Source organism: Dama dama, chromosome 19 (assembly GCF_033118175.1).
Source record: "Dama dama isolate Ldn47 chromosome 19, ASM3311817v1, whole genome shotgun sequence".
Taxonomy (NCBI): domain Eukaryota; kingdom Metazoa; phylum Chordata; class Mammalia; order Artiodactyla; family Cervidae; genus Dama; species Dama dama.
Window position 1 is genome coordinate 60,093,448 of NC_083699.1, and position 22,626 is coordinate 60,116,073.

A 22,626-nucleotide genomic window follows, 5' to 3' on the forward strand; every position below is an offset into this window, starting at 1 on the left:
AAATCAGCACTATAGAAAGAACTAACAACAAATACATTTAGAATTGATATTTATAGGAGCAGGCTTGGTCTGGGTTTTCAGTCCTGCTGTAGAGAATAAAACTGAATCACAATATGTGAGTTTAAGCACTAGGCAGACACTGTCAGAAAACAATGCTGAATAATCATCCACCCATTTCTACAGGGCCCCCTCTCCATTTCCATGGACATATTTCCCAGACAAGCTACCAAACAGGTTAATTGTCCTACAATTTATTCACTTCAGGCCACAGGGGTGCTTGAACAAACTTTGTTGTTTACATCCTGCCCCCACCTTTTTTGGATACAAAATCCTTTAGTGCATTAAAAATAATTAGGTCAACTCAGCAAAGTTAAACAGGTTTGAAATTTGTTTTAGATGTTAGATTGATAGAACCATTTACTAGGTGGCCTTCATCTGGCCTATGTGTTCAGTTCAGTTCAGTCGCTCAGTCATGTCCAACTCTTTGCAACCCCATGGACTGCAGCATGCCAGGTTCCTCTGTGCATGGGATTTTCCAGGCAAGAAAACTGGAGTGGGTTGCCATGCCCTCTTCTAAGGGATCTTCCAGACCCAGGGATCGAACCCATGTCTCTTATGTCTCCTGCATTGGCAGGTGGTTCTTTACCACTAGCGCCATCTGGGAAGTCACATGGCATATGGAAGCCAACAATTTTTAAGAAATAAGGAATAACAGAAGACCAATTACAAATTTGGGAGCATTTTAGAAAAAAAGGTCACAATGCTTCATTGAAAGCATCTCCGTGTTCTTAAAATTAGGGAAAGTTTGCTATTTAAACTTCCAAAATGTGTTCTGAACATTATTTTAGAGAAAGAATAATATATTTTAAAAAGGGTGGCTGATCCATTTCTCTAATGAAAGATCAGGAAAGCAGAGGTGAGAAAGTAACTTCAGTTTCACAGGCAGACATACCTGTGTGCATGTGTTTGCATGTACAAGAATGATGGCATCCTAGCCCAGGTAACAAGGGAGTTTGGTCAAAATGAGACTTCCTGGGGGCAGAGCAGCCACCAGCGTGAGAGTGAGGGTGGGAGGTGCTGAGCTTTTCAACACTGTCCTGGGGAGAGAATGTGAATCCGAGACAACCCCAAACTGGCTGAGCTCTCTGCCACTGGAGAGGAGGAGGGAGATGCGCTCACCCTGAGAGTGGCCTCCAGAGAACCTTGGGGGGAAGGTCTGGAGCTCTGATCTGCATGAAGCAGCAGAGGAGGGTCATGGTCAGTGGCACAGGAGCCTGAGAGCAGTGACCCTGATGAGAACACTTGTGTCTTCCCCAAGGGAGATGTGGGCACAGGATGGAGCTATTTGAATTGGAGGTACTTTTGCCTTTGCTAAATCTGTTCCAGGAGCCCAAGTCTTTTGTGCAAGGCCCGTTGACCTGATGCTGATGTCACCAGTCTCCTAGTGCTGTCAGGCATTCCTCTTGCTCCTCCTGATGGCAGAAGTTTCCCATTTCCCCTTCCACCTTGGAGCTGATCTGTGGAGAAACAGGGCCTTCCCAAGAAGATAGAGCCTGAGTCGTGGGGTCAACACACAACAGTGGGATGAAGACTCAGGGAACAGGGAAGCACCCACGCCTTGGTCCCAGAGACAGTTACCCGCCAAGAGTGTGTGACAACCTGGAGCCCAACCTGGAGTCTTCCTAATGCTGCTAGGAACCTGAGGGAGGCGTACAGCATCCCTGCAGTGGAGGTGACCAGCTGGTGCTATAGAACATCTATCCCAGTTGGGCAGGGCCTTGGAGCCACCCCTCTACCAGACTTCAGGGAATCACATCATCCCAGGACCTTGGAGAAGGAGGCTGGTGTTTGGGGATATCTAGAGCAGCGGATGTTGCAGAGGTGCATAGGGGGCCAGCCTGGAGTTTCTGGGCAGGAAATCTGGGCTGCTGGCCTCTCTGGGCAGGAAGGCAGGTGGAGGGCAGAGTGTAGCATGGTTCTGCCATGGCTGGCGAATCTCAGGTGAGGGTAGGAGGAGTCCCAAGGTGGTTGACTTCGATGCAGCTTGACCACATCTAGTTCAGAGTTGCAACAAAAGGGGATGGTGAGTGTTTCTGACTCTGGAGGGCTCATCTTTGTTCACAGCTGCAACTTCTCTTCTGCCTCCCTTTCTTGCAGGTTTGGGTCCCCCTTAGCTCCTCTCCTCCCTGTGGGAATGTGTACAGCGCTCACCCGACAGCGGGCAAGTGGAGCGTTTGGCAGTGGTGACTTTGCTGCAGTCCCTATGTTTTTCATGAAACAGCACCAAGATCAGTGGCTCTCTCTCCCTGGCTCTCTACGCTGGAGGCTTAGAAGACAGGAATCTGGTCTCTCCGAACCAAATCCAGGTCATCATCTAGGGTTAACAAAACCTGAAACAAGACGGGCAGAAAAATGAGAGGAATGCACAGTTGCGATAAGTCCCTGTTTTCTAAGGCTCACAAGTGTACTTAATTGTTTTCATGTCTTCTGCAGCACTGTGCTCTAAATAGGCACATGTAATTCCGCAATTCATTTATTCAAGTATCTATCAAGGGTCTATTAAGTGCTATTCTAGATGCTAGGGATACAGCTTAGGATAAAAGAGAGACACATGTCTACCCTGATGGAGCTTACATTTGAGAGAGGGCTTCAGACATGAAGCAAATGCAGGAACAGAGGCTACTATGTTAGATAGCAGTATGTACTAAGGATAAAAATTAAACTGTGGAGGGAATATAGGGAGTATGGGATGGGATGAGGTAAAAAATTTTTTGGGGGGTAGCTGGGACATCATTACCACTTAGAAGGGGACATTTGGGTGGGGACCTAAAGGGAATAAAACCTTGTTGCAATAGAATATTGCTATAAGAATTGTTCCCCCACCCTCCACTTATAGTTCCCTCTACCATCACTCTCTCTGTGATGGTAGAGGGAACTCTTAGCTCCACTTTTATTATCTGTCTCCCCAGAGAATGTGAGATTCAAGAAAGCCTTAAGGAAGAATGTTTATACAGACTGGTTAAACTTCCCAAACTGGCCACTAGGAGGCAGCCCCACTCCACTCTTGAGGTTCCTAAAGGGTCAGGGTGAACCCTGGAGGCCCCTATATCTTGTTAAAAGAACTTGTGTGCAGGTACCATATACTTTTATTTTGGAAAAGTCAAAATTAAGATGGAATTATGCTGGGAGTTGTCATCCTGGGTTGTTATAACATGCACAGCTTCAAGGAAGGTGTGTGGGCAAAAAACAAAGGAACTTCAGGAGAGATTTGAAAGAGACTGGTTAAAAGGCAACAAGAGGCCTGGCTGCTACCCTGAGCCAGTCGAGGAACTTGTAAGATGTTTGCATTAGTAAGGTATGTGGCGAGACTAGGGGGGAGGGAGGAATGTGAGTATGACACAAGAAGGAATCACCTAGTGTGGCTGAGATGGTACCACCTAGTGTGGCTGAGTGCCACCAAAAGCGCTTCCTGGGGGAGCTGGGCATGTGAGTTCTAATCACCAGTGCAGTCCAAGCATTGTGCAACTGAAGGAAAATGATTTTATCACTGTGTCTTAAAATATTGAAGAGTAAAAGAACAAAATGAAGATCTAACTAGAGGATACAACGTTAAAAAAAAAAAGATAATCTGTACATTGAATCATAATGAAGACTTGGAAATTAAAAATAGGAGGATGTAAGTAAGGGGGGAAGAGGAAAAAAGAGAATACAAGATGTAAAGAGAGAAGAAAAGTTTTTATAAACTCACCAAGAATGAGAAAAACAGGGCAGTAGCAGAGAGGAAGTGCCAGATGTCATGGTCGTCAAAGAAATCCAGCAGGGTGCATTCTCGGTTCTTCTCCCGGGATTCGGCTGGCGTTCCCTGGAAGGAGGTGATGCAGGATGTGGGGGAGCAGTCCCACAGTTCAACTCCGTAGAGGACGGAGCATCCAGAAACCTACAGTCGCTACTAGATGCCTGGGTCACTACATGATCATTAGCTTCCAAGAAAACATACGTCCACACAAAAATGTGTCCACAGATGTTCATAGCAGCAGCATTCATAAAAGCCAAAAACTGGAAACAACCCAAATGTTCATCCATTGAACATCTGCTAAAATGAGGCATATTCATACAATGGGATGAAAAGTGAAAGTGTTAGTTGCTCAGTGGTGTCTCACTATTTGCGACCCCATGAACTGCAGCTCACCAGGTTCCTCTGTCCATGGCATTCTCCAAGCAATAATACTGGAGTGGGTAGCCATTCCCTTCTCCAGGGGATTTTCTTGACCCAGGGAATGAACCCTGGTCTCCTACATTGCAGGAAGAATCTTTACTGTCTGAGCCATTATTCAGCAATAAAAACACATCATACTGACATAATGTGATCTGTACATGGGTGGACCTAGGAAACATTACACAGAGAAGGCAGACTCAGACGGCATACGGTTCCATTTATATGAAATGTCCCAGATAGGTAGATCTATAGAGACAAAAGATTAGTGGTTGCCTCAGGCTAAGGGGTTAGGGAGAAATGGGGAGTGACTGCTAACGGATGTAAGATTTTTCCTGGGGTGATAAAAATGTTTTGACATTGATTGTGGTGGTTATGGTGATGGGGAGCTAAGACTTCCTCCCTGTTCTATGCCTCACATGCATCACCAGTTCCCTAGGCCTCACCTTTCCTATCTGTGAAATGGATTTATACACACCTGCATCTGGGTATCTGGATGATGACTATGATAAGGTGGAGATGATAAACTAATCAAGCTTTCTGTACATATTAAGCATCCATTGGGAACAGGATTGCAATCATAATACAACACACAGTGAAGATCACATTGGCAGTGGGGATAGGACTTCATGTTAAAGAAGCGCCACCCAGATAATAATGACACGGCATTTATTGAGCATTTATGTGTGGATATTTATATAAAACCAACCCCTTTTAAAAAAGCTTTCACATTAGAGAATATAAAAAAGATAAACAGCAATAAGCCCGTGAAGAGAGGGAGGTAGGAAGGTCAGAAAAGCAAGATGGAGAGAGCACATTGTCCATTGTCTTCTCTTACCTCCCAGCTGCTGAGATTCTGGAAGAAAAAATACAGGGCGGCAGCCCACACGACAGCGGTGGCGACAATGCAGAAAAGTGGGATCAGGAGGATCTTCTCGGAGCTGCGAAGCTGTGGGTGAGAAGCAAATGCTGCCAGGCTGCATGCATCACCTGGTCACCTGAGGGGGACCCGTGGTGCCCAGCCAGCAGCCGCTCTTACCTTCATGATGATGTAAAAGGCCAGGTAGAGCAGCAGGTTGCAGATGAAGATGCCCAGCATGTAGGAAGCGAAGTCCCTGGGTCGGTTGATGAATCCAAAGAGGGCACTGAGCGCACAGAGGAATTGTTGTGTAGCCAGGAAGCTGGATTTGTAGTATTACCGACCCTTCCAACCCCCACCCCCATTTCTGCTGGGAGGGGAATTAAAAATCTTTCAACTTTCAATTTATTAAATCTCTTTCAGAACATTCATTTTAATGATTACAAAGTTCCTATCCATGGATGTACCTAAACCATACTCTCTAGTTGAAATGAGTTTTCTCTTTGTCCTTCAGTTGTTCACTATTATAAAAAACTGCAACAATGAATACTTTTAGACATATCGTGCTTTTTTCTTTTTGCATTTAAGATGATTAGATTACTAGACATAGAATTGTCTCAGCAATTGGTTTGACACATATTACCAATTTTTAGCTAGCTGTCTAAATATTGAAGTTTATTTGGTTGGGGTTTGGCCTTAATTTTATTCCAAATTTCTACTCGGTTATAACAGAAATCTTTATTATGTGGGGCTTCCCTGGTGGCTCACGTGGTAAAGAATGCCTGCAATGCAGGGGATAACAGAAATATTTATTATATAGCTCTTTCTTATCTTGTGGTTTTGAAAGCTTGTTTTTAATACAGAAACACTATGCACATGTATGATATATAGTTGGATTTCTGGCCTCTTCATTCTGATTCACTAATTTATAATTTTGAATCAGTGCTTCACCATGTTATTATTGTTTTATAGATTATCTAACATAGGTTGTCAGATGTAGTTTAGTCGCCAATTTGTGTCCGACCCTTATGACCCCATGGACTGTAGCCCACCAGGCTCCTCTGTCCATGGGATTTTCCAGGCAAGAATATTGGAGTGGATTGCCATTTCCTTCTCCAGGGGATCTTCCTGACCCAGGGATCAAACCAGGGTCTCCTGTAATACAGGCAGATTCTTCACCAACTAAGCCACCAGGGAACTCCCGACATAGGTTAGGCTAGTTTGCACTATCCAATATGGTAACCACATGTGGCTATTTAAACAAAAATTAAATAAAATTGAAAGTGAATTTTCTCAGTCAGACCCCATTTCAAGTGCTCAATAACCACAAGTGGCTAATAAACATTTAAGCTTTGTTCCAGAAAGTTCTGTCGAATAGTGCTGGGCTGTCACTATACACCTCTGTGCCTTCTTTCTTCTGTTAATCCTCTGCAGAGACCTTTGAAAATTTTGTCTAACTAGGTAAATAAATTTCCAAATAAAATCCTATTAACTTAGTTCCATTTCTGGTTCTAAATTTGCACCTTACCTTGAGAATTGATATCTTTACAATAGTTAATCTTCTCACCCAGGGCATGCTATCTTTCTTCATTTAGCTAAGTTTTTGTCTATATCTCCTAATGAGGTAGTTAAATGTTTTGCAGAAAGAGCCTACATATCTCTCAAAGTTTATTCCTAAGTATTTAAAGTGTAAAGCTGTTATTAACATTTTTGTTCCTTTTTTAAAACATATTTTTTATTGAAGTATAGTTGATTTACAATGTTGTGCTAATTTCTGCTGTACAGCAAAGTGACTCAGTTACACACATATATACATTCTTTTAGTGTTCTTTTCCATTAGGATTTGTCTCAGGGTACTGAATATAGTTTCCTGTGCTATACATTTAGGCCTTGTTTATATTCTATATGTAATAGCTTGCATCTACTCACCTCAAACTTGCAGTCCACCTCTCCTCCATCCCCCTGCCCATCCCCTGCACTTGGCAACCACAATGTGTTCTCTATGTCTATGAATCCGTTTCGTGACTAGGTCCATTTGTGCCATATTTTAGATTTCACATATAAGTGGTATCATATGATACCTGTCTTTCTCTTTCTGACTTACTTCATTTACTATGATAATCTCTAGTTGCATTGGATGCATCCATGTTGCTGCAGATGGCGTTATTTCATTTTTTAATGGATGAGTAATATTCCATTGTATATATGTACCACATCTTCTTTATCCATTTCTCTGTCAGTGAACATTTAGATTGTTTCTATGTCTTGGCTATTGTGAGTAGTGCGTCTATGAATGTATAAGTGCCCATTTCTTTTTGAATTATAGTTTTCTCCAGATATATGCCCAGGAGTGGGATTACTGGATCATAGGGCAATTCTATTTTTAGTTTTCTAAGGAACCTCCATACTGTTTTCCAGAGTGGCTGCACCAACTTACATTCCCACCAACAGTGTAGGAGGGTTCCCTTTTCTCCATACCCTCTTTAGCATTTGCTGTTTGTAGATTTTTAATGATGGTCATTCTGACCAGTGTGAGGTGGTACCTCATTGTAGTTTGATTTGCATTTCTCTAATAATTAAGTGATGTGGAGCATCTTTTCATGTGTCTACTGGCCATCAGTATGTTTTCTTTAGAGAAAACGCTATTTAGGTCTTCTGCCCATTTTTTTTTTTTTTTTAATTAGTTGGAGGCTAATTACTTCACAACATTTCAGTGGGTTTTGTCATACATTGATATGAATCAGCCATAGATTTACACGTATTCCCCATCCCGATCCCCCCTCCCACCTCCCTCTCCACCCGATTCCTCTGGGTCTTCCCAGTGCACCAGGCCCGAGCACTTGTCTCATGCATCCCACCTGTTCTGCCCATTTTTTGATTGGGTTGTTTGTTTTCTTTATTATTGAGTTCTATAAGCTGGTTGTATATTTTGGAAATTAAACCCTTGTTGATCACATTGTTTGCAAATATTTTCTCCCATTCCATTGGTTGTTTCATTATGATTTCCTTTGCTGTGCAAAATCTTGTAAGTCTGATTAGGGCCCATTTGTTTGTCTTTATTTTCATTTCTATTGCCTTGGGAGACTGACCTGAGAAACCATTGGTATGATCTATATCAGAGAATATTTTGCCTATAATCTCCTCTAGGAGTTTTATCAAGTCATATATTGTGTTTAAGTCTTTAATCTATTTTGAGTTTATTTTTTTGTATGGTATAAGGGTGTGTTCTAACTTGACTGATTTATAGGTGGCTGTCCAGTTTTCCAAACACCAGGCATCAAATCGGGATTTTATTGTATCGGGTATTGTAATGGGAAAAGAGACTTTTTCCCATTGTATATTCTTGCCTCATTTATGGAAGATTAATTGACTATAGATATGTGAGTTTATTTCTCGGCTGTCTATTCTGTTCCATTGATTTGTATGTCTGTTTTTGTGCCAATATCATGCTGTTTTAATTGCTGTAGTTTTGTAGTATTGTCTAAAGTCTTGGAGGGTTATGCCTCTTGCTTTCTTCTTTTTCCTCAGAATCATTTTGGCAATTCAGGGTCTTTTATGGTTCCATTTAATTTGGGGATTGTTTGTTCTAGTTCTCTGAAAAATATCATGGTAACTTGAAAGAGATTACATTAAATCTGTAGGTTGCCTTCGGTAGTATGACCACTTTAACAACATAAATTCTCCAAACCCAACAGCATGGGATAGCTTTCCATTGATTGTTTAAAAAAATACCTTTTAAACTCACACCTAAATAAATATATAAAATATTTAGGAATAAACCTGACAAAGGAGGTAAAACATTTATATGCTAAGAACTATAAAATATAATAAAGGAAATTAAAGATGATTCAAAGAAATGTTTTTGTTCACTTTTTATTCCAACTGACTTTGTTCTATGTAATATAGGAAATTTCCTCTTCTCACAATTTGAAATCTTCAGTGTATTCTAAACTCTTGTATACTTTTCACACAGATTCATCAGTTATTAGTATTTTGCCACATTTGTTTTATTTTCTCATTCTGTCTCTCTATATGTATACATACATCTCTCTATATATTAATATATATTAATGACTTTTGTAATATCCATGGGAAACTGATGGAGACCTTAGTGAGGAGGTAACCCCCCCTACTGGGCAGTCACAGTACTAGTGTGTCATTGTGCCTCATTTCCCCCTACCCTGCAGGCATTGGTGTCCCACAGAGCTCCTGCTAAGAAGAGAAAGGCCATACACCTTGTCTTGTGAGCAGACTTGGTTTGATTTTAGTTCTACAAGAGGCAAGGACAGGCCAGGTGATTCTGACCCTCTGGACATTGTCATCGGTTTTACATTATCATATCTCCTACCAGCACCCTCCACCCTGTCTTACAAAGTCACTACAACCGTAGGGTCTTCACTAAAAGGGTGGCCAGGAGAACATCACAGGTGATCATGGCCAAGAAACACCCATCTCAAAGTGTCCCTCAGTAAAGCACAGTCCTTCACAGGTATGGACCTTCCCCAAGGTAACCCCTGGGGCAGCAACATTGTGGGAAGTTTATTTTGGATGCACATGGCCCCTAAATAAGATTCAAATTCTCATGACTTGATTCTGGTTTTCCTGGGGTGTGCTTCTTTCTTCATATCTGATACCTTAAAGGGAGGAGGAGGAGAGTCATCTATCTATCAAAGGTCACTGATCAGCTAAGAACCACTAATACAAGCAGCTAAACTTACTTATTTTTTGAGAGAGAAATAAAATGTCACTCATTCACATTTTTAAGTATAAGTTGCAAACACTAGATACATAATATATAGCTAGCATAAACGTACTTTTCCTGCACTGTTCTACTTTGAGGTCATTTGAGGAAGCAAAGGGGCTTCCCAGGTGAGTCTAGTGGTAAAGAACCTGCCTGGTAAAGAAGTGAGAGACACGGGTTTGATCCTGGAGGAGGGCATGGCAGCCCACTACAGTATTCTTGCCTGGAGAATCCCATGCACAGAGGAGCCTGGCAGGTTACATAGTCCATAAGTTGCAAAGAGTTGGACACAAGTGAAGCAACAGCATGCATGCAAGAGGAAACAAAGCCAAGGTAATAGTGAAGGAAAAGAAAAGGAAGAAGAACGATACACGCAGAGTAGGAAGACTGAGACCTGGAGGGAAAGAAAGAAACAGGAAAGAGACTCTCACACACACACACACACCATCCCGTTCCCCCTAGTAAGAAAGAGAAATGCCTACTGGGTAGCATTATGGAAAGCTCTAAAAAGTTTAAAATGGTTGCATTTTTGACTACTGGCATAGTTAATCTCTCTCTTTATAAATATGTGTGTGTGTATGTATATGCATATATAGCTAATCTAATTTATCCACATAAATATAGCAAATTTGATGTTTGTCTTGTTGAACAAATGAGTTCCAGGCATCGACGTGTGGAACTCATTGCTTTAAGGTAGGCCACTGCTCGGAGAAGGCAATGGCACCCAACTCCAGTACTCTTGCCTGGAGAATCCCAGGGATGGAGTCGCACAGAGGTGGACACGACTGAAGTGACTTAGCAGCAGTAGCAGGCCATTGCTAGTACACAAGTGCATTTTTTGCAGGGCAACAAGTAGCTTTCTTTCAAGTCTCTAGAACAAGCCCAGTCCCACACTCTCCTTAATTTCAGATTTCTTTGTAAAAATAACAGCCAAGGAAAGCTAAGCCACAGTGTTACAGAGAAATTAGTAAAGAGAAAGACATGTTTTCCTAAGACTACTTACAAGGACCAGTTAACCAGGTTCCCCACGATGAGTAATACCATTCTGTCCTGGAAAGGAGGAGAGAAAACAGTGAATGAAAGGCTGAGTGCACTACTTCTTACTATATGGGAAGCATCAATTATGGGAAAACTGCTTTAGTGAAAACAGTTTTTATATCGATATAGGAGAGCTGTGCCTATGAATGAACACTAATCCTCTAAAGGACTAAATGGTAAAACCTCCAACTGCAAGCAGATATGACCTCCTCCCTGTAAAAGAAGGCCTAGTAAGTAAAGTCTTGCTGTTTCCTTCCTGTTTTTAAAGGAGCTGGGCATCTGGGATTCTTTCCCTGGGTTGTGGTGACTGGTGGGACCTAAGGCAGCTCTTGAGACACAACTGGAATTTGTTTCATTACTCTGGCTCCAAGGAGGTCCCATAGCTCTCAGGCTTCTGGTTTCTAGACACACGATTTGAACACATTATTGACCGGAGACATATCAATACGTTTTAGAGAATGATACAATTGACATCACCGTGAGAAGCTGTTAGCACCTAAAATTGACCAAGAGCTCATAATGTAATTCACGATTGTTGTTATCTTTCACATTTTGCTCCATTTGGTTTTTGTTCCAATCTTGTGTATATTACAGGGCTTCCCTCATAGCTCAGTTGGTAAAGAATCCTCCTGCAATGCAGGAGACCCTGGTTCGATTCCTGGGAAGATGTGCTGGAGAAGGAATAGACTATCCACTCCAGTATTCTTGGGCTTCCCTTGTGGCTCAGCTGGTCAAGAATCCACCAGCTATGCAGGAGACCTGGGTTTGATCCCCGGTTGGGAAGATTCCCTGAAGAAAGGAAAGGCTAGCCACTCTAGTATTCTGAACTGGAGAATTCCATGGACTGTATAGTCTGTGGGGTTGCAAAGAGGCAGACATGATTGAGTGACTTTCACATCACTGTATATATTATAAACTCAAGTGTATTACTATAAATTTTTTTAAATGATATATCACAAACTTTTGAGTGAAGAAGAATTTTTTGGTGAATTTTATGCAAATAGTTTCTCTGATAGTCTGAGTGACATATATACTAGTGTCTGAGAAGATCATAGTTCTTCAGAATATGGATCCAGATGATGTGATTATTAGACCAACAAAAAGACAAAAAACTTAGTGATTGATTCTGATACAGAAAGTGAAAATGAAATTCATGGTGCTAGAGAAAACTTCACAGGTGTGTCAGTTGTATATTGAATGTAATAACCTGCATAGTGCTAGTGAAATAACAGAATTTTTGGCTGGCCAAAATAAAAATTGCTGGCCACAGGCATTAGTTTCTGCAAAAATCCCCTGGTCAAAGATTAAACTTATTGGTATGGGAGAAAATAGAGAGGTAAGGTTCATCTCAAGGGACAATTACTCTAACAATAACTCTAACTCTATTATTCATAATCTGCTTGTAAAACTTTTAGGTGCTATCTGATTATACTTTAGTTTTCATGGCCACTCATCTGTTTTAAAGTAGTGATTCTCTTTGTGGGTAATCTATTAAATTTTATTAAATAAAATCTATTTAATTTTAATAAAATTAAAATTTTATTTAATAGATTTTAAATAAAAATCTATTAAATAAAATCTATTAAATATTAAATAAATCTATTAAAAGAAATATCTTCCTTTAAAAAAAATTAATTCACCTACTAGAAATACCAAAATCCAAAACACTAACACCAGTTGCTGGCAAGGATATGGAGCAATTCTCATTCATGGCTAATGGGAATGCAAAATAGTCCAATCATTTGGAAGACAGTTTCCTAGAAAACTAAACATACTTTTACCATGTGATCCAGCAATTGTGCTCCTTGGTATTTACCTAAAGAAGCTGAAAACAGGCCTATGCAAAAATGCCCACATTTTATAGCACAGTTTTTCATAACAGCCCAAACTTAGAAGCAACCAAAATGTCTTTCAGTAGGTGAATGGATAAATAAACCATAGTACATCCAGGCAATGGAATATTAGCACTAAAAAGAAATGAGTTATCAAGCCGTGAAAAGACATGCAGGAAACATAAGTGTATATTGTTAAGTGAAAGAAGCCAATCTGAAAAGACTATATGCTGTATTATTTCAGTCATATGACATTCTGGAAAAGATAAGACTAAAGAGACAATAAAAAGATCAGTAGTTGGTGGGATTGGGGAGGGAGGGGGTGGGAAGAATAGGTAGGGCACAGAGGATTTTTAGGGCAGGGAACTACTTTGATACTGTAATGATGAATTACAAACTCATCAAAAAACCCATACTATGTACACCACCAGGAGTGAACTGTAATGTAAACTGCAGACTTGGAGTGACTATGATGTGTTAACAGGTTCATCAACTAACAAACACGCCCCTCTGGTAGGGATGTTGATATGGGGGAAGTTGTGCCTGTGTGGAGGAGGGGCATTTGGGAAATCTCCATATTTTCTTCTCAATTTTCCCCGAACCTAAAACCTTTTAAAATACTCTAAAAATAGTCTATTTTAAAAAATACAGCATGCATAAATTAATGTAAAAACAAAAGCACTAATTTCCCCATAAGGTTCACATCTGAGGCTTGTCTCCCATAATACTCACAGGTCCTAATGGGATTTTACATTCTCTCCTGAGTAAAACCCTCCAGCCTCAATTTCCTCAATTTTTAGTGCCTATAGCTCCTGCCCAAACTCTACACGGTTAAAGACATTCACATTTATATATTCTTTATATAAAAATCCTTCTGATTATAAACTATCAGCAGGAATTCAGTGGACACCTATGTGCCAGGCCCAAAGGGCCTGGTTCTGACCACAGGCCTGGGTAAAGACTGGGGCAGTGGCTCAGAGGACGGATGCAAGTTCTCTGGGGTCCCTGGCCAATGAGCCAAGGCAGCTGAGACCAGCACCTTGATCCCTCTGCTCACTGTAGAAACATGTAATATACTGAAAACTATAAGGCAGAATATTTAGCAGTGTATTTTTACCAAGAACCAATAACTATAAATTTGAAGAAAGCATTCCTACTCACTGTCAGAATCAAACAGTACACAAAAAGCAAACAAATGAAAACTCTGGAAAGTATAAGTTCCTGATGAAAGTGATTGGAATGACCATATGATCCCATTGGCTTGGGATGGTCCAGGTGTCATCATTAATACTGCCTTCTATTCACAAATGAAATAGTCATACCTCTTGGGATGATTATTTTACAGGGACACTCTGTCTTGATCCTCCCTCCCTAGCAGTCATCACTGTTTGACAGTTTTATATATATTTTTTCTTTATATATTAGCAATTTTTATGTAAAAAGGGCACCATTTCATCTTGTCTTTTAAGAGTGAGAAGAAAAGGAAGCAAGATGCCTCTTCCCTCACTAACTGGACCTCAGCCACCCTAGGCCATCTGGCCCCCTTGGTTTGGGGAGCCTTGAGTGACTGTCCCGCTGTCCTATTGTCTGGGAGAGGGCCAAGGGACACAAGGACATGCACGTACCATATACAGAGGCCGGCTGCACTGCTGGATGCAGTCCGTGTAGAGCACCATAGCGGCCCGCCGGAAAATTCCCCAATCTGCTGATGACACAATCACATGGTGAGAAGGCTTAGTCACTGATAATATAGAACACTCCACTGTGGCCCGAGCTTTTGTGGCCAGGATGAAGATGTCCTCACCTCATAAAAGCCATGCTTTGCACCTAATAGGTCAGTAATAAATACTTGCTTTAAAAAATGCACCACCACCCCCACCGCCACCAGGGATTTCATGGCAGGTGTGCCTTATCCATGCGGCATCCCGCAGAAAGGCAAGCAAGATGGACACAGGGGACGAGCACTCACAGATCACTCGGGCAGTTGGCCAACCCGCCTATGGTCTCCTGTGGCTAAGTTTCGCTCTGTTGATGGTTTACTTTAGTGCTGTTTTCTTTACAGCAGAGATGTGATGGGGCTTCTCAAAAGTCACCTTAAAACATCTGCTCTCTCTAGACCATGGGAAGTCGTAACTTGTAAAGATTCGAATTTGTATTTCTCAGTGTGGTTAAAAATCAGTAAAAATTAAACCAGGGGATACTAGGGACTATTGAGCATGTCCAGAAAGCCTGAATGTGGATTGAAACAATAGTCAAAGGAACATAGATGGGAGAGAGAGAGGGGGGAGCTTTTTTTTTAATGCAATCCTTCAAAAGGATGGTATGAAACACATTGAGTGTGCATGTTATAACTGTTATATAAACAGGACCAGAGCCCCAGGGGGGGGCTGTCCTGTGAGCCATCCGCGTGTAGATGTCACAGGCAAGGCTGGGGTCTGCCTGAAGCGAACATTTCAGTGAAGGTGGACTCCAGGTCTGTTGTGACTGCTGCTATTTAACACGGCCAACCCTGGGTTCAGCTGAAGCAGCTGGACTAGATACACTCTGGGGCCGGGGTGGGAGGGGGATGTGCATGCACTAGCCCAGAGGAGGTGGGTTGGTTGGGGTGCATACCTGTCTCTGAGTCTCTGTCTGTACCCCCTTCCCACCAAATCCTGCCCAATCTGGAAGGGGTGTTCAAAAAGCAGACTTGGCAGGTCAGCCAGGCAGGTTGTTTTGTTAAGGAAACAACCTAGAAAACCCCGGGAAGGACAGCTGAACATTACCTGTGTCAGACACATCTGAATCAGTGGGAAGCAGAGAAATGAGAAGAAAAAAAAAAAAGATTTGTAAGAAGGAAGCCAAACAGGTAAACTACTGATTGTTTTATTTTCCTCTAGAAATGGATGACTTTAATTTTGTTTTCTGATTACAAAAGAAATGTTTTCTCATAAAGAACACAGACTGCTTCTGCCTGTTTCACATGTACAGAGCATGAGTCAGACTTTTCTTTCCCTGTGCTTTTTTGTGCACTCCTTGCAGCTTATACCCCTTCCTCTCTCTGTGGTCCTTTTGGGGAGGCAAGGGACACAATAGTGATTTGGGCAAGTAGTTCTGTAGTTTTCTGTCTGGGTTTCCCTGGTGGCTCAGATGGTAAAGAATCTGCCTGTAATGCAGGACACCTGGTTTTGATCCCTGGGTCAGGAAGTTCTCTGGGAGAAAGAAATGGCAATCCACTCCAGTATTCTTGCCTGGGAAATCTAATGGACAGAGGAGCCTGGTGGGCTATAGTCCATGGGGTTGCAAAAAGTCAGACATGACTGAGTGACTAACAACACTATACAGTGCTCTGCCTCCTTGCTGTCACTGTTCCTGTGTCCACATTTATTTTCAGGAAAGGCTGAGGGCCACAGGAAAAGGAGTCTGTGATTTGAGAAAGCAAAGGCAGTTGTCTGACCACTCTCCACTAACCCAACTTCTTGCCTCTGGATTAAATGCAGATGCAGTTGTCACAATGAAATAGCGAATTTTCCTTTTGACTCTGGTAAATCTGTAACCACTTGGGGAAGACTCCCTAGGTACAGGAATTTAAAATATTCAGATAAGCTATGTGAGGACTATCTTCCCTTTGCTTCTCCAGACCCACCTGCCATGTCTCTGTCCCTACTATGCCTGGGGAGGCTGACTATAGGGACCATGCAGTGGGTCCCCTTAATTCCATTGGGTTTGGACAGTGAGAAGCCCCAGCAGGAGACTGGAGGGACAGAGAAAGGACAGTCAGTTCAGAGTACGATAGTACTCTGCCTGTTACCCGCCCTGTGAGGCTGCCTGTCAACCAAAGGACATTGATCCTTTCCTGCTGACTTGCTCTCCATGATGCACTCCTTCCACATCTTGGTAACCACTTCCTCTGTGTCCTTTTGGGCTTGTGGATAGTAAGCTTCTCTGCTCCTAACCTCAGGTTACTTTCATTCTTCTCTACCCCATTCCTATCCTATGGAGAGTCCCTTTGTGAATAAATCATTTGTCTTTGGGCATGGCATTTTTTCCTGTTGGGACCCTGACAAACTATTTCATGGTTATAATAGACTACATTAAATTCCTCCTTTTAAAAAAGGTATGGGGCAAAGGTGATACAAATATATTAAAAGCACCTCTATCTATTAATGGTCATGACCATTACATGTATCTGTATTCAGTTTTATTTTTCCAACTTGGAAAACCCAGAAAAATAGTGCTTAAATTATTTTCCTTTTGAGAGTTTAGTTTGTACAGTTTCATTCACTTTCGAGTATGGAGGATGGGACATGAACAGAGAGCTGTACCAGATGTCCTACACAACTAGCTCATGATGCGTCCACTGGAGGAGTTGGAGGTACCCTGGCTACGTTAACACCAAGTACTAATCTACTGACCATGCCAAAAGGGAAAATTAAATTGATAAAATGAGAGATTGTTTTATTTTGTTGTCTAGTCTTAAAGCTGGGCTTCTATGGTGGCTCAGATGGTAAAGAATTCTTTACCCAGATGGTAAAGAATCTGCCCACAATGCGGGAGACTGGGTTCGATCCCTGGATTGGGAAGATCCCCTGGAGTAGGGCATGGCAATCCATTCCAGTATTCTTGTCTGGAGAATCCCCATGAACAGAGAAGCCTGGCAGGCTACAGTCCATGGGGTCGCAAAGAGTCAGACATGACTGAGCGACTAAGTACACAGCACAGTTTTAAAGCCAATTGTTATATAGAATTGCTCTTAGATCTGGGCAACGGGGGTGCCATATTTGAAAGGCCCTCATTCCCCAGTGAGTGAGGAGTCTGCAGAGCAAGGGGACTGCTTCTCCCAGGCCACATTCTGAATTCCTGGACCCAAGAATTCCCTGCCCTGATGGCCTTGAGTTTTCTCTCAGAACCTGTATAAACTTTTCCCCTGGTTTATTTTCCTGAGGGCAGTATACACTTCTAGAGGCAAGGAATGGCCAATTGGATGTTGGACAAGTGTGTCCATATGCATACCTGTGAGACCCCTTTAGATGCAGGACAGAGCCAGGAGTGGGAAGAAAAGAGGGGCAGGGGCTGGAGACCAGCTCTCCTATAACAGCTGTGTTCTGTTCTATGTTCTAGGGTATTCTCCCATGCACCTGAGAATTTTAAATTTGAGCTTGTACCTTTCAGGTTGTAATAAAGGTGTATTTATTAGTTTTCTTTATAACATAAACATTTTCATATGTTTGGTATATAGACTTTTATTTACAATCTTGCCTTGGCTCTGAAAATATTAGGGATGAGCCTCTATGTTTATATATGTTGGTTTTTCTTGAAATATACAAATGAATATTTGAGTCTGACTTCCTATACCTTAAAATGATGGGTGAAATTTAGATGCTCTAATATGACTTGCTCCCATGTATGCTGAATGACCAACAGTAGATCAGAAGCTGATTTCCACAGGATCCTAGGCATTCTAACATGATCTGTTCACAGTGTCAGAGAATGTTAGGCAGGTATCCTGCCTCTGAGATTGGCAAGTTGGTCTCTAAAAGTTCCAGTCCCAGAATTTGAAAAGAATATATAAATTCTCGATAGCCACTTAGCATGGTTAGAGAAATACTCTTTTTAAATAGTACAAACTGAGAAATACTCTTTTCGGTGGAACTAGCAGTGTGATGATCATACTGTTCTGCAAACACACTTTCAAAGCCTGGTGAATTGCAAAGCTTTCGAGACTTGGAGTTAGAAGGATTCCTCAGCTCTGAGCTAGCTTAGTTTCTCAGTTGAAAACATAACTAGTGATAATAAGTTGCTGAAATTTTATACAGGAGAGGAAGCTCTTAGAGAAAATATATGCTAATAAACACACACAATTCAGAGCATGTGTTCACGGTGACCAATAACACTCCCATTTAGGATAAGCAGGACAATTTCTTCTCAGGGAGGGGGCTGTTAAATGGCATGTTTAGTACAGAGGAACAGGTGACTCACCTATCTTGAAACGACCCATGTAGTAGATCTGGGTGCTGAGGGCCAGAGAAGCCAGAATATGGATTGCAGAGAAGATGACCCAGAACCACACGTCATTTTTCCCAAACACCTAGAAGTAAAGACAGTAAGTTACCATCATCTATTTTTTCCCCCAAAGAACTCACTAAAGTTGTTCCGTCTCTTGTGCATGCATACGTTGTCAAAAACCGAGCTGTGTTTATATTTTGGATTTCCCTGTCCTCTGGGCTCTCAGGGATCTTACTACACTTAGAGAAGGAGAAATAATGGCTACCTTGCCACATGAAAAAGAAAGAAATGGAAAAGGGCAGCAGAGGGTGAGGCAGCTGAACAGCAGTCAAAGAGGCAGTCGGTCTACAGTTGGAGGCTGATGCTCTCCAAATAACAGAAGATGACTGACACTTGTCCACACACGTTTGGGAAGTGGCTTCTCTTCTTTCAGGTCAGTCTCTGTCCCACTAGGGCCTATGTGTGTCTATTCCAGTTTTACGTGAGTCAGGTCCCAGCTCTATATTAACACTATCCAGGGTCAGTTATACAGGGATCTGTTACAGTATCAAAAATTCTAGCTAAATAACAAAAATGCCATGAATGGACCAATGATGAGAGTGTGTCATGGGCCAAGGATTATGATTAATTAAACCTGTACACCTGAGGTCCAAAAAAACCACAAACAATAAAAAGCCTCCCAAGAGGGCTGCTGGTCGTGGGGAGGGACACACCACTCCGAGGACGGTGAGTGTGATGACCAGGGCAAAGGAGGCGTAGGCGGCGTAGGCGCTGGCGTTGATGTCCGGGTGGCGGGTCTGGTAGAGCTTCAGCATGCAGAGGCCGGCAATCATGTACATGAAGGAGGTGTCTGAGGAGGAGCCGAGACAATCAGGATCCAGTAGGCGGCAGACAGATCTTTAGAGAATCCTACCCTCCCGGCCTTAGAGTATTTGCTGCCCTCAGCCCGTGTGGTGACCTCCAGTGTACTAGCCTCCCCAGAAACATTCGAGGCAAACTCTACACACTCCACTTCTCACCCCCTCCAAGAGGGGGGCTCCTAGCTCATAAAAGAAAAGTATCAGATGATATGATGAATAACTGACTACCCCCACTTGCAGGGGTGAATGTGTATAAATGCCCCTGTCCAACAATGAAAGAACCCCTAACAGTGACAGGATAGTGTGACAATAAAGAGAGTCCCAGTTGGACGCAGGAGGTCCTTCTCAGCGCCCTGAAATGTAACCACACTGATTACTGCTCATGTACACAGCTTTCTAGCCTAGGGACAGGAGACACCTAGAAATTACACATGGCTTAGCTGTATGAGGGTTGCGGTTGTTTAGTTGCTAAGTCATGTCCAGCTTTTTTGTGACCCCATAGACTGTAGCCTACCAGGCTCCTCTGTCTATGGATTTCCCAGGCAAGAATATTGGAGTGGTTGCCATTTCCTTCTTCAGGGGATCTTCCCCACCCAGGGATCAAACCCACGTATGATCCACCCATTGCAGGTGGATTCTTTACCATCTGTGCCACCAGGGAAGCTCCAGGAGGATTAGGGGACTGTAAATTAAAACAACAATGTAATGTCCCATGTTACTAAAAAATGTGGCAAACTGTAAATATCTAACAATAACACAAATTAGTGATGATATGGGGGAAATGGGAACTCTCACTCAACTAGTGGGAGTGCAAATTAATACTCTGGGGAGAAACTTAGCTTTTTTCTTTTTTGGTAAAATGGAAGATGCATAAAGCAGGTGATTCCCAAATTCTACTTCTAGGTGTTCCAGGGAACCTTTCTGAAATGTGCACAAAGAGACATATATGAAGATATGCATTGCAAAATTGTCTGTACCTGACCTGCCTCTTGAGAAATCTGTATGCAGATCAGGAAGCAACAGTTAGAACTGGACATGGAAGAACAGACTGGTTCCAAATAGGAAAAGGAGTATGCCAAGGCTGTATATTGTCACCCTGCTTATTTAACTTATATGCAGAGTACATCATGAGAAATGCTGGGCTGGATGAAGCACAAGTTGGAATCAAAATTGCCAGGAGAAATATCAATAACCTCAGATACGCAAATGACACCACCCTTATGGCAGAAAGTGAAGAAGAACTAAACAGCCTCTTGATGAAAGTGAAAGAAGAGAGTGAAAAAGTTGGCTTAAAGCTCAATATTCAGAAAACTAAGATCATGGCACCCAGTCCCATCAATTCATGGCAAATAGATGGAGAAACAGTGGAAACAGTGTCAGACTTTATTTTTGGGGGCTCCAAAATCACTGTACATGGTGACTGCAGCCATGAAATTAAGATGATTACTCCTTGGAAGAAAAGTTATGACCAACCTAGACAGCATATTAAAAAGCAGACACATTACCTTGCAAACAAATGTCCATCTAGTCAAAGCTATGTTTTTTCCAGTAGTTATGTATGGATGTGAGAGTTGGACTATAAAGAAAGCTGAGCGCCAAAGAATTGATGCTTTTGAACTGTGGTGTTGGAGAAGACTCTTGAGAGTCCCTTGGACTGACTGTAAGGAGATCCAACTAGTGCGTCCTAAAGGAAATCAGTCCTGAATATTCATTGGAAGGACTGATGTTGAAGCTGAATTTCCAATACTTTGGCCATCTGATGCTAAGAGCTGACTTATTTGAAAAGAGCCTGATGCTGGGAAAGACTGAAGACAGGAGGAGAAGGGGACGGCAGAGGATGAGATGGTTGGATGGCATCACTGACTCAATGGGCGTGAGTTTGAGTAAACTCCGGGAGTTGGTGATGGGAGGCCTGGCATGCTGCAGTCCATGGGGTCGCAAAGAGTTGGACACGACTGAGCAACAGAACTGAACTGAACTGAGCAAAATACTGGCAACCTCAAAGTGCTGTTCAACAGAGAAATTAATAAATGCGGTATATTTTTATTACATGGTGACAATCTTAAAAAATGAATGAACTGGATATCCTTGATTCATTACCAATAAATCTTGAAAACATTGTTGAATGAAAAAAGGGTGTAGAACACAGTGTGATAAATTATTATTAATTTGTTATTCAAATTAAAATGAAAAACTATTCAAATGAAGAAAAATTATAAAAACAAACTAGAAGTATAATATAAAATTAATTAACTAAATATAATAAAATTAATAAATTTAAATAAAAATTTAAATAAAAATAAAATTAATAAAATATAAAATTAATCATAGTTGTTGCTTCTAAGGAAGGAGAGAGTGGACAAGTTTGGAAAGCAGTTCAAAATGGGACCTCAACTTTACACAATGTTGTATTTTTTTAACAAAGTAGATTAAGGCAAATATTTTAAAGTTTTGGCATTTGTTCCTTCTGAGTGGTGAATGGTATTGTTCTCTATAGATTTCCTCTATTAAAAATGTCTTCTAATTTTAAAAAGTTAAAATATGACAGAATTTCTGTGGTGTTAACAGCTGGAGGCTAGAGCACAAACACAAAATGACTATTTTCAAAATTCACATCCTCAAGTGCAGAGGACATTGTTAATTGCCTTCTTCCAGTATCACCTATTCCTGCTCCATCCTAATAGCATGAAGATGCCAACTCAAATATCTCAGCTCCATTTCTGTTCAGAAATGCACACCTCACAGCCTGTTTGCTTAGGAAGGCTCACAGCACTTCTGGTTCCAGGGAAGTTTCTCCCTTGTCTAAAGGTAACCTCCCCTCCTTTGACATGGTGATTGGTGTAGCAATCCTGGCCCAAACTAACACACACACAGAAAGAATCTGAAGTGCATTCAGGGCTGTGTGAGCTATTGAGGAGTGAGGGGCTGTCATCTGGGGAATCTGGGGAAAAGAACTTTCCTCGATTTCAAATGATGGCTCCTGGAAGCCAGCTTGCTGCCTCCCCCAGACATCATGGTATGGAGATACGAAGCAAAGACCCAATGTAGCTATTTTTGCCAACAGGAGGAAACACAGCCTGAGGAGAAGACTAACATGC

General features: G+C 41.8%; 1 protein-coding gene across 8 annotated transcripts in view; it reads right to left on the minus strand.

The window, feature by feature from the left end:
• Window positions 1–235: 235 nt before the first annotated feature.
• The window catches only part of SIDT1 (SID1 transmembrane family member 1), a 103,421-nt gene continuing 81,030 nt past the window's right edge, over window positions 236–22,626 (minus strand). For 6 of the 8 annotated variants that reach the window (XM_061167198.1, XM_061167200.1, XM_061167201.1 and 3 more), the window contains 8 exons: window positions 19,382–19,518; window positions 18,642–18,750; window positions 14,309–14,388; window positions 10,817–10,863; window positions 5,253–5,358; window positions 5,052–5,162; window positions 3,749–3,862; window positions 236–2,390 (listed from right to left, as the gene is read on the minus strand). In XM_061167198.1, coding sequence (XP_061023181.1) covers window positions 2,328–2,390; window positions 3,749–3,862; window positions 5,052–5,162; window positions 5,253–5,358; window positions 10,817–10,863; window positions 14,309–14,388; window positions 18,642–18,750; window positions 19,382–19,518 — 767 coding nt within the window. In that variant the 3' untranslated portion in view covers window positions 236–2,327. Of the gene's footprint in view, window positions 2,391–3,748; window positions 3,863–5,051; window positions 5,163–5,252; window positions 5,359–7,885; window positions 9,707–10,816; window positions 10,864–14,308; window positions 14,389–18,641; window positions 18,751–19,381; window positions 19,519–22,626 lie in introns of those variants that run through there. The other 2 variants (XM_061167199.1, XM_061167202.1) reach the window with 2 other exon arrangements.